The sequence below is a fragment of the Anomalospiza imberbis genome, chromosome 7, assembly GCF_031753505.1.
Source record: "Anomalospiza imberbis isolate Cuckoo-Finch-1a 21T00152 chromosome 7, ASM3175350v1, whole genome shotgun sequence".
NCBI lineage: Eukaryota > Metazoa > Chordata > Aves > Passeriformes > Viduidae > Anomalospiza > Anomalospiza imberbis.
The window spans coordinates 14,801,233-14,812,204 of NC_089687.1; the positions used below are offsets into that span (position 1 = coordinate 14,801,233).

Genomic DNA, 10,972 nt, shown 5'->3' on the forward strand with positions numbered 1-10,972 from the left:
AGACGTACAAAGCGTGGCCTGGGTTATTGCACTGGGAGGTGATGTGCATGTGTGGGTTCAATCCTGATTTGGCCTGGAAGGGACCTCTGGAGGTCTTGCATCAAGTCCCAGTTTAATTCAGGGTCAGCTTCAATATTCTATTCAACTATGGTTTTAGATGTGCTTGCCCAGCCAGATCAGAGCAGGCAACAAGGAGTGATCAGCTGTCACCTCCTAGATGTTTGGAGCAAATAGGAGGAATTGAGATCTGTCCTCATTTCCACTGCAAAGTCCAAAGAGACTGGTGGCTGCAGCATTGTGACCATTGTGTCCTGCTGTGGCAAGGTTTACTCTCACAAATTCCTTGTGAATTGGGAAAATGCGTAAAGCACAGCAGAGGAGGTGGAAAAAGACCAGAAATCCCCAGATTTCTAACTGATTTTGAAATGGCTGAACTAGCTGGGATCTTGTGGCATTCAGCAGTGGCAGAGTTGTGACTGTTCCACTGTCAGCAGAAGTGGCCAAATGCAGAAGTAGGTAGAAGCTAAATAAGTAGCATAGTATATGAGAAACAATGGGAAAGATGGTATGGCAAGGATGATGATCACTGAAATGGCAGGATCTCCAAAGGATGTTAGGGTGGCCACATGGCCACAGTACAGAGGTGAGGTATTTTTGAAAGCAGACCTGAGAATTTATTTTAACACATGAATACTGAGTAAGTATTCCTGGAGATATTCTGGGGGATGACAGATGGACTCAAGGTATTGTTACTAATCACTGTGGTTTTAAGTGTTGGAGCTGAAGTACACTTGGCAACTCTAATCCAACTGGCCTTCTAATGGGAAAATTGCATTCTTGGGAAGTAATTTAGAAGGTCACAGAAAAGCCAGAAAGGACTTCTCCAGCAGCGATTTCCCCTGCTCTCTAAACTGTGTTTTAGAGTGGTAATAACGCCAGAATGAAAGAATCTATTCTCACCTTCCAGATGAAAGGGCTAATGCAATTTAAAATTTTTGCATGCAAAGATTTTATGGCTTGGTAACCAGCCACGTCTGAAAATGATCCAGGGCAGGATGAACATGTGAGGCAGCGCCTGACTGAGCTGGACACTTTCCTTGTCTGTCCTGTCTCCTGCAGATAATGGTGATGACCGGTCTGAGAGCATTCTTGCTGAGAACCACGTGGATGGCACCGTGGGGATCCTGAGTGGAGCTGGGAGGAAACCCATGAAGACGGGCATGAAGGAGCTAGCCGTGATGAGGGAGAAGGTGAACGAGCAGCAACGGCAGATGGGCAAAGTTAGCAAGGCCCATCACAACCACGAGGACTCCAAAAAGTCACGGCTGTCGACGGGCAGGGTGAGAGGGCAGGGCTGTGGGGAGCTAAGGGGGGCAGCTGTGGGGAGCTAAGGGAGGGGCAGCTGTGGGCTCACTGGGAAATGCTGAATGCAAAGCCTAAGTGGCATCAGCAATAAACTGTCTTAAAAACAGAAAAAATAAATTGAAAGAAAAAACTGGAGAGAAGCAAACATTTTTGGCCTAATGCTGGGACTGAAACCTCCATCTGATGAACTTTGATATGCTGGTCAGGATGCATTATTTTCATTGCAGCTTCACTTCTGGAAGGGGGGCTTCTGGTGGCTCAACACCCACCTCTGCAGCAGTGCAGGCATACCCTTGCCCATGATCTGGCTTTCTCACACCCGTTTTCCCTAAGCCGGCATGGCTGAAGGGGATCTGAGGGGCCAGAAGCAGGGCTGTCTGCCTGCTGCAGCAGCCCCAGTCCAGGTTAAAGGATGCCACAAGCCCTGAGGATGACCTGTGTGACTGTTCTGTAGCAGGGAGAGTGCTCTAAGACCTCCCAGTCTACTTGCCTGTCCCTGTCTGTTATCCAGTTCTTGGCCGTGGCTTCCCTCTAGTGGGAAGCTTGATCAAGGCAACTAGATGGGATGGGAATGGGGATGGAGATTGAAACCCACCCCAAGGGGTCCACAATATACATCCTGTAAACATACAAAGTATTAATATCTGGGGAGCACAGGGACGGAAAGTAGATTGAAGAGAGTCCTCATGACTTCCAAGGACTAGGCAAAACAGAAGTTCAAAATAAAACACAGGCACCATCAACTTTGAGAGCTCACACACTGCTGCTGCTCCTTTGCAAAAAAAAAAAAAAAACCTCACCCACTGCAAAATCAGAGAAGTGTAGACTCAGTTCGGTTCACATCAGGCATATTTCAACCACACTGCCTTGGCTGGAAGCCCTGTCTGGGAGCTGCTGTGGAGCAAGAAGGATGCCTCCAGAGGCTGGCTTGGGGTACTCCCATTCCCAGGTCTTCCTCTCCACTCCCATGGAGTCTCACATGTTTTTGAGTTGTACTTCTGGGCCAAAACTGCATCACAGGTGTGTGCTCTGGGCTATGCGTATGGAAACCCTCCTGATCTGTCTGGACTAGCCCTGCTTCATGTCACTTGTCACCACCAGTGGGAGCCATGGTAGCCTCTCTGAGATTTCTCTGTATCCAGAACTTGGCACCTATGTTCCAAGGCTCTTGGCCACATCAGGTACATGGGAGATGTACATGTCTATGCACGACTCTGATTTTGGGTGCCTGGAGGTAAACTCTTCAGGAAGGACCCAGTGGCAAACCTGTGTCTTTAGGGATGCACACATGTTCATCTCCACTGGTGTTCCCATTGTCCACAGTGTTAATGCTGAATGGAACCATTGTCCTGATAATACATTTTTTTTCTGCTTTCTGGACTGTTTTCAGACCCCTTGTCAGCAGGAGCTGGATCAGGTCCTGGAACGTATATCCACCATGCGGCTGCCAGATGAGCGAGGGCCCCTGGAGCACCTCTACTCCCTTCACATCCCCAACTGTGACAAGCATGGCTTGTACAATCTCAAACAGGTAAGTGGGGAGAGTGGCAGCTCTGGGGCTGTCTGTGCTTCCAGCAGCAGCCCTTGGCTCACTGTCTGTCCCCACCATGTGCAGACACAGAACATGCATAGTTCAGGGCTGGGCTGATACCGTGTGTGTGATGTGAGGTGTGGGGTAGATAGCAAATGCTGCACGTGGCACGGACAGGTTTAGTTACACCCATGTGCATCTGCAGACACTAGTTTGCAAGTGGAGATGAAATCCACATCCACACATGGCTGTGGGCAGTCCAGAGATGGAGAATCAGTTTAGTTCTTCTTCCCCACAAGAGCTGCTTATCTGTCCAGGTCTATTGAACTTAGAGCCAGATCTTGTCCTGTCTGGGCCCTGCTGCAGGAGAAAAGCAGAGAGGGATTGAATACTGAATACTTACAGACAAAGCAGAAGGCACTTCTGGGAGTCAGGAAGGTTTCTACTGTACTTCACTGGTTTTCCTCTACAAGCTGAGGCTGGTCCCCCAGCTCCAGGAGGGATTCCTTCCAGGCAGAGTGGGGGTTGGGGTGCAGCATACATCTGAAGATATTTATGGGACCCAGAAGAACTCAGAAAACTGGTGTGTCTGAATTATGACTTCCTGGCTTCATTCATGCAAAACCACCAGGTATCAATGGTTGAGGAATGGGGAAAAAACTGCTGGGAAAAACAGCAGGAACAACGGCTAGTGCAGGGTTGACTGGAATAATCTGTGAATAGTACCTGGATATGAGGATTCCTTATAGCTGAGCCTTTGGAGGGGACTCGTGCTGTTTTCATGGCTAGGCCTTTTACTCAGGGCTACCTCTACCCCTTCATCAGAAGCATTAAATAAAATAAAAATAGGATGCTCTGAGAGAATCTCCCTCTCTCTGTTCTCCTGTCTCTGTCCCACTTGGGCCCTTACCCATCCACCCCTGAAGAGCCCCATGAGCTGGCTGGATCCCCCAGCACGAGCACACTTGGAACGGCTGGATGGAGCAGAGCTGGCAGGTTGCCTGTAAGATGAGCCATGTCTGGGGAATGAGTCTGGACACTGCAGTGATGCTTTGTGTGCTACAGAAGAAAAAAGAGTCTCTGCTGCTCCTTGTGCTTGAGGAACAAGTCAGCCTGCACTGGCCTGCTTGGAGTAACCTCTGCATCTCCCACTACAGCCTGTTCAGAAATGTATCTGCTGGGGCTGGAGGGATGAACACCAGGTTCAAAGAGCCTGCAGCACTGCAGGGCAGGAGGAGGACAATAACTATTAGACCAAGAAAATTTTCTCTAACAAGACTGGGAAGACAGAGGCCAGATCCAGATGCACCAGGGTCCCTGCCTCTGTTCTGGGATAAGTGAATCTCTGTTTGGTCTGGCTGTGGGGGCCTTGATCTGATGTTTGTTTAGCCTAATCTGCAGGTGAGAAGACTTCTGCAGCTCCTCTGTCAGTCTGTCTCATCCCTCTTTCCTAAGGGATCTTTGTCTCGTTGGATGCTTTCATTGCCAGTTGGCAAAGGGTGATGCATTTCAGGGACACTTGTCCTTCTGGTTCATTAAAATTGGCTTCTTGGTCCCTGGCACAGCCCCTGGGGAAGAGGTTCAGCCCTCACCCTGGACTGCTGGAGTAACACTGCTGGTGCAGCATAGGCCCTGGGAGGTTTGAGTACAGCATCCCATGGATTTTGCCTGAATCTAAACTAGTGCCAGACCACCAGAGAAACCCCAGCTCTGCCAGTGCTGGGGCTTTTGGCTGGGTGACCAGGGAAGTGGTTTGTTTTGTCCTCTTGACTCTGACACCTGTCCTGTTCCTCTCCACGCAGTGCAAGATGTCGGTGAATGGGCAGCGTGGCGAGTGCTGGTGCGTGGACCCCATCCATGGGAAGGTGATCCAGGGTGCACCCACCATCCGCGGGGACCCCGAGTGCCACCTCTTCTATACAGCCCATGAGCAGGAGGACCGGGGAGCACACGCCCTGCGGAGCCAGTAGACAGATGCGATCTTGCTGGCTGGAGGTGGCTCACTGTGGCCCCAGTGCTGGATTTTACATGGGTTTCAGCGTGTCTCTTTAGGCTCTGGAAGAGACTGGGTGCTGCCCTCCTTCCTCAGCTGCCTGGTTCCTGGGGAGGGGAGGGATAACAGGAGGGGAAGGTGGTGGGGGTTTTGCAAGGAGAAGGGACTGCTTTCTTAGTCTTTCACCCAACATAAACCAGAAAACTGGTCTTTTTTGCTCCTCGCCCTGCAGCCCTGCCCTCCCTGCTGCTTTGCGGCATTTTTCTGCACCCTCCAGCACAGAGTGCCATGTGCTCCCTGACCCCTCCCAGGGGACAAAATCCCTTGCTATGAGTGGGAGAGGGTAAAAAAAACTGAAAGAGCCCAGCCTTTTCTCCTCTTTTTCTCTCTTCCCCAAGACCAAAGACTGTAAATACTGTCACCTGCCTCTTGTGTCCTGCCAGTCAGTCTCTTGTGCCCCAGCCCAGCCATCAGTCCTGGCAGGGGATGTGGTGTGGGAGGGAGGGAAGAAAGGAAGACCCCAGATTCCCAGCTGGAACATACCACCACAGTTGAGATGTGTTCCCCAAGGAAGCAGCAGTGAGGGAAAGGGCTAAAGATAAGACAGCTGCCACCTTGCCCCCTAACAACACTCCTGGGTGCTTCCTTTGCTTGTGCTGGGGCACAGCCAACTCCACAGGGGCCCAGCTTCAGCCACTGGTGTGGGAGCATGGGGCCTTTGGGTGATAGCAAAGCTAAATGCTTGTTTTTCCAAGGGATTTGAAGGGCTTTTGCACAGTATTTCTTAGGATCAGCTTATGCCAAGGGAGCTAAAATGAACTTGCCGAGGCTTGGTGGAAGGATGCGTGTGTAGATTTAGGATAACAAGCCAGGGAATGTCTCTCTTTTCTCTTATTCATCTTTTCTTTATTTCTAGATAGGAAAAAACAAAATATCTAAAACCTGCGTTCCCAAGCAGTTGCCCTTGTCCCTCCATTTTTGCTTGGGACTGAAGTGAGCATCTGTTATTCAGCACATAACTTTTTCTTTTTGTAAGTAAATTACAGTATATATCTTGCTTTGTAAAGGCCCTCACTCACACACACACACACACACACACACACACACTCACACTCACACTCCTCTGCCCACATACACATTTCTATAGATTAAATCCAAGTGATTCCAGGTGCTCTGAGAGGTTTTGTGCTGGACATGGTGAGGAGAGATGTGTCTCTGCTGTTAATTCACCTGTTGATTTCTTTCTGTACAGAACACACTGTATGTGTGTAACACACGATGCTGAGAATAAATAACTTCCCCATTGCCTAAGCAAGGAGGTTTTATTATTTTCTTCCTTTTTTTTTTTTTTTTTTAATATGGATGTCCTTATTAGAGCAATTGCAAAAACCCTCTCCTTGGAGTAAACATCTTGGGCTTTTCTTAAGTGGTTTGTTGTTTCTTGTTCCCCTTCTTGGACCCACATTTCAGATCTGAAGTGTGAAGGGCACAGGTGGGCTTTGTTAAGTTAGGGCCCTCGTGCCTTTGCAGGGGTTTGGATGTGGCAGTGGAGGAGACAGGGGAAGAACCCCCTTTGGAAGGTCGGGGATGGGCGTATGTGGATGTGTATGAATGGGAGCAAATGAAAGAAGAAAACACACCTCCATGCAAAACCACGTAATTGTAAAAATGATGCTGTTTTCTGTTAACATCTGAGGGTGTTCTGCTTTTTCATATAAAACTTGCACATGCTGGCTCTCATCTGCAGTTTGTACTTTGTTTTGTTTAGGAATAGGGAAGTTTTCATATTTGTTTGCCTTCTTCCCTTTTAAGAAAGCTGAGTTACATAAAGTTGGAATAAATGAAATAGGATGCCAGAAAACTGTTGTCTTTCCCCTCCACAGTACTTGCAGGATGGTTCTTTGGCTCACATGCATCACATGCAGATTTGTCCCTGTGCATCCTTTGTCCATGGCTGACAGGCTGTAACGGGAGCTGAGCTTTTCATTGTTACTGGCTCCAGTTCTGTGAGTAGGGAGGAACTGGTGTTACTCCTCCTTTGCCTGGCTATATTCCTGCTATACACATGGGTCCTTGTCAATCTGTTGGGAAGTGCAGGGAGGTATAGGCTTTGTGTGTGACCAGTTTGGCTGAGCTGCTCCACTCACAGGGCTGTGGAGAGACGTCCTCCACATTCTCCCAAGGTGAGAAGTGCTGCCAGAGGGAGTGTGACAGCAGAGCTTGGTGTTTGGGCATCACAGAGAGGCAAATAATAATAAAAATAATAAAGAAACCACCCACACTACATTCAATTAAAATTGTAGCATTGAAGGTGAGGCTCTTTGCTGGCCCTAACATGCTGCATCCACCTGGCTGTGTTTTCCCTTTGGACTCCCCAAAGGGAGGCAGAACCACTGCGCTCTTCCCCTTCTGTTTTGTTCTACCCCCTGCTATGAGTTTTGGACAGACACATGTTGAGGAGCTTGCCAGTGCTGAGGAGCACCAGGAAGCTGTAGGGGGGCAGGAGGCAGTGAGTGTGGGGGGCTGCAGGAGAGGGGTAAGAGGACAGGCATGATGGGGGGGTGGGATGTAGGCTGAAGAACATGGGAAAAGTAGCAAAATTACTGTCCTGTCCGGTGCCTCTGGGCTGAGCTGGAGGTGGCTCAGGTGATGCCAGGGGTGGGGAATGCTGAGTAGCAGGGTGGGGCATGAGGGTGCTCCAAGCCAGGTGCTGCCCAAAGAGGACTGGAGGTGACAGAGATGCCCAAGCCTGGAGCCCAGCAGTGCCTGGGCCACCCTCCCGGTCAAGGGCTGGAGGGGAACAAACACGAGCTGTGACACCTGCCACTAGACCAGGCTGCTCCAGGCCCCATCCAACCTGGCCTCGAACACTCCCACGGCTGGGGTGTCCACAACTTCTCTAGCCAACCTGTTCCAATGCCTCATCATCCTCATGGCGAAGGATTTCTTTCTAGTATTTCTAGTACAAAGACCTGTACAATAGTACAGTATAAACCATGATATTTAATATAAAGAACATCATTAGTGCAAAAATGTATGACCGTATCTGTGTACAGCTGTAGCTACTTATACACGTGTATACAGCTCCAGCTGTCCTTAGGGATGTGATTTATCAGCCCGTAGCTGAAGGCAGCACTAACTTTTTGCATGGAAAGCCGCACTTCAGGGCCTCTGCGGCGGGAAGCGGCAGCACCGCGGCCGGGCCCCGAGGGAAACGCGGGCGGGGCGTGGCGCCGCCTGGTGGCGGCCGCGGCGCCTGCCCCGTGTGCTGCCCGAGGAGGTCGGGGGACGGCGTGTCCATCAGGGACGGCGTGTCCATCAGGGACGGCGTGTCCATCAGGGACGGGGTGTCCACCGGGGACGGGGTGTCCACCGGGGACGGCGTGTCCACCGGGGACGGCGTGTCCATCAGGGACGGCGTGTCCATCAGGGACGGGGTGTCCACCGGGGACGGGGTGTCCACCGGGGACGGCGTGTCCATCAGGGACGGGGTGTCCACCGGGGACGGCGTGTCCATCGGGGACGGGGTGTCCATCAGGGACGGGGTGTCCACCGGGGACGGGGTGTCCACCGGGGACGGCGTGTCCATCAGGGACGGGGTGTCCACCGGGGACACGGTGTCCACCGGGGACGGGGTGGCTGTGCCAGCTCCATGTGCTTCAGGGTGGCTGTGGGATGCATTGTTAGCGCAGCCCTGGCAAGCCACGGTCCTCAGTGCAGGGGCAAAGGGGATGATATCGCCCCCCGCCCCGCTCCGGGCGCACGGGGTGATGCTGGCGGGTGAATGGAGAGGAAGAGGGGCACAGGAGGAGGGAGATCGGGGGTGAGTGGGTGAATGAAGGGTGTTGGCTGCCTGGGCCGTGGGGCAGGGTCAGATCCAGCACCGGGGAGGGCAGTGGGATGAACCTCCAAGAGCTACCACAGAGTGTTTGAGGACCATGGCCTGGCTGGGCTGAGCAGCTCCAGGGATGTTCCTGCCGCTGGGACTCCAGCGGCCCCAAGATGTCTGAGACTCAAATCACATGTCTGCTCCTAAGCTCTAGAGCTCAGTTTGAGATAGCATTTAGGGGCTTAATGTCACTGGTTGCTAGGTACTTTGCCCTGGTAAGCTGTGAATGTGTGTGCTGTGCCCCACTGCCACATCCAGGCAAAGAAAATTCTAAAAAAAAAAAAAAAAAAAAAGATAAAAAATTGTAGCTCTGCTTTCAGGAAACTGTAAAACTGTAAAGTTAAGCTTGCAGCTTTTACCAGTCACCCAGCAGATTGTTCTAGTATCAAAAGCTCCCCTAAAGCATTGACACCGTTATACCCCACGCCCTGTACCTCCCTGAGCACCCTTGTGGAACCGGCTGAGCCCCCCAAGGGACCCAACACAGGCGGCCATGGGATGCTCGGGGCTGGAGCAGCTCACTGGCAGGCCCTGGCACACAGATGCTCCATGAGGGTCAGGCACAAGCTAACTGAATGCATAACTTTATTAAATAAATGCTTTGTCATGAGAAAAGACAAAGATCAAAGAGTAACATAAATTATAAGTTGAATAAATAGTATACAGCAATCTTCACTTTTTAATAAAATGTGAGATTTTTTTTAAGTACAAAATGCTAAACAGAGCATTAAGCTCTTCTTCCATTGTCAGTTTTTCACAAACTGCTTTTTTTTTTCCCACCAGTAAGATTATGAGTATTTCTTGTTTACTGGAAAAAAAAAAACAAAACAACAAAACCAAAACGAAACAACAGAACTACCGTATGTATGTAAAGCTATAAAAAGCTACCGTAAAATGTGTAGTGAGTATTGCTTAAAGATAAAAACCAGGCAGGAAACTCGGAATCTGGTGTGTTTTAACAACTGTGTTACAACGGTGGGTAACGTGCGTGGTGACGTCTGTCCCGGTGGCAGTGGCAGCTGGTGGGGCTGGGGAGGGGGCCACAGCAGGCAGGGCTCCTAGCCAGGGCCAGGACAGCGGTCTGGAAGCGAGGTGAACTGACTGTTCTTTAAATATACAATGCTCCATTTGGGGGAAAAAAAAACGACAACAAAACAAAAGAAAACTAAACCAACAGCAAAGAATTTTCATGGGGAAGGCGGAGAAAAGGGGAAGGGGGGAGAGAGCAGAGAAATAGTGCAAAATGCTCTTGTACTAGTGGTTTTCAAAGTCCACTGCAGTACAGACAAGGGGTAGCCCAGCCACTGAGCGCCGCTCCCCTGGCAGATGTGGTGGAAGGGCTGTCCTGAGCCATCCTTGTCCTCTCCTTCCCAGCTCATATCCTGGATACCAGTGTGGGCTTGACACAAATACCATAGCCAGAGACCCCTGAGTCTCACGAGCCCCCGATGCACAAACTGCCAGCATCTCCTGGTGTCCCTCAACCCTCCCCAGCTTCCAAATCTGCCCCTTCTGGCTCTCTCATCCTAAATGCAGAGGGGTGCTGCTGGGTGCTGAGAATCACTGAGAATCATCACTGCCACCCCAGAGGGTGACCAAGCCCTCCTGAAGTCACTCTCATTCCCAGCCCAACCAGGCTCCAACCCCAGTCCTAAATATTAGTGCAGCCTGTAAACAGCCTCGTCCTGCTGGGGATCCTTAAGGGAGTGGGCAGCTGGAGGGGGGTCACTGGTACCCCATCCTGGGAGCCGAGGTGATCTGGGGGGTGAGGGTGGTAAACCCCAAATGTCCATCATCCTTCCTCCAGGTTCATGGGGACAGGACAGGCAATGCCATCCCAGCATGGGGTGTGCAGGGATGAGGGAGGCTGTGTGGGGTGGATTTTGGTACTCTGGGCTCCCAGGGCCACACATTGTGACAGCACCGTGGGGCCCTGTGAGCTAACCCTCACCCTGCAAAAACATCCTTGCCAAAAGGCAAGGTCCATGGGAGTCTGATGCCCTTCCCATCCCACCCCAGGGGCATCTCCTTTCTCTGCAGCCAAAGGCTTTCAAGTTTTGGGAAATTAAACAACAAAACAAACAAACAAACAAAAAAAAAGCAAGAAAGAGGAAGAGAGGAGGAAGGAAGGGTCCTGGGAAAGGTGGTACTGGCCTATGACAGTCAGGAGGTTTTGCACAGGGATCAGCAAGCG

The 10,972-nt window shown here is 51.0% G+C and overlaps 1 protein-coding gene across 2 annotated transcripts in view; it reads left to right on the forward strand.

Annotated features, from left to right (window-relative positions):
* Window positions 1–6,629, forward strand: part of IGFBP2 (insulin like growth factor binding protein 2) — a 58,385-nt gene extending 51,756 nt beyond the window's left edge. For both annotated transcript variants that reach the window (XM_068195507.1, XM_068195508.1), the window contains exons 2-4: window positions 1,120–1,340; window positions 2,756–2,896; window positions 4,699–6,629. In XM_068195507.1, coding sequence (XP_068051608.1) covers window positions 1,120–1,340; window positions 2,756–2,896; window positions 4,699–4,866 — 530 coding nt within the window. In that variant the 3' untranslated portion in view covers window positions 4,867–6,629. The remainder of the gene's footprint in view (window positions 1–1,119; window positions 1,341–2,755; window positions 2,897–4,698) is intronic.
* Window positions 6,630–10,972: the final 4,343 nt, after the last annotated feature.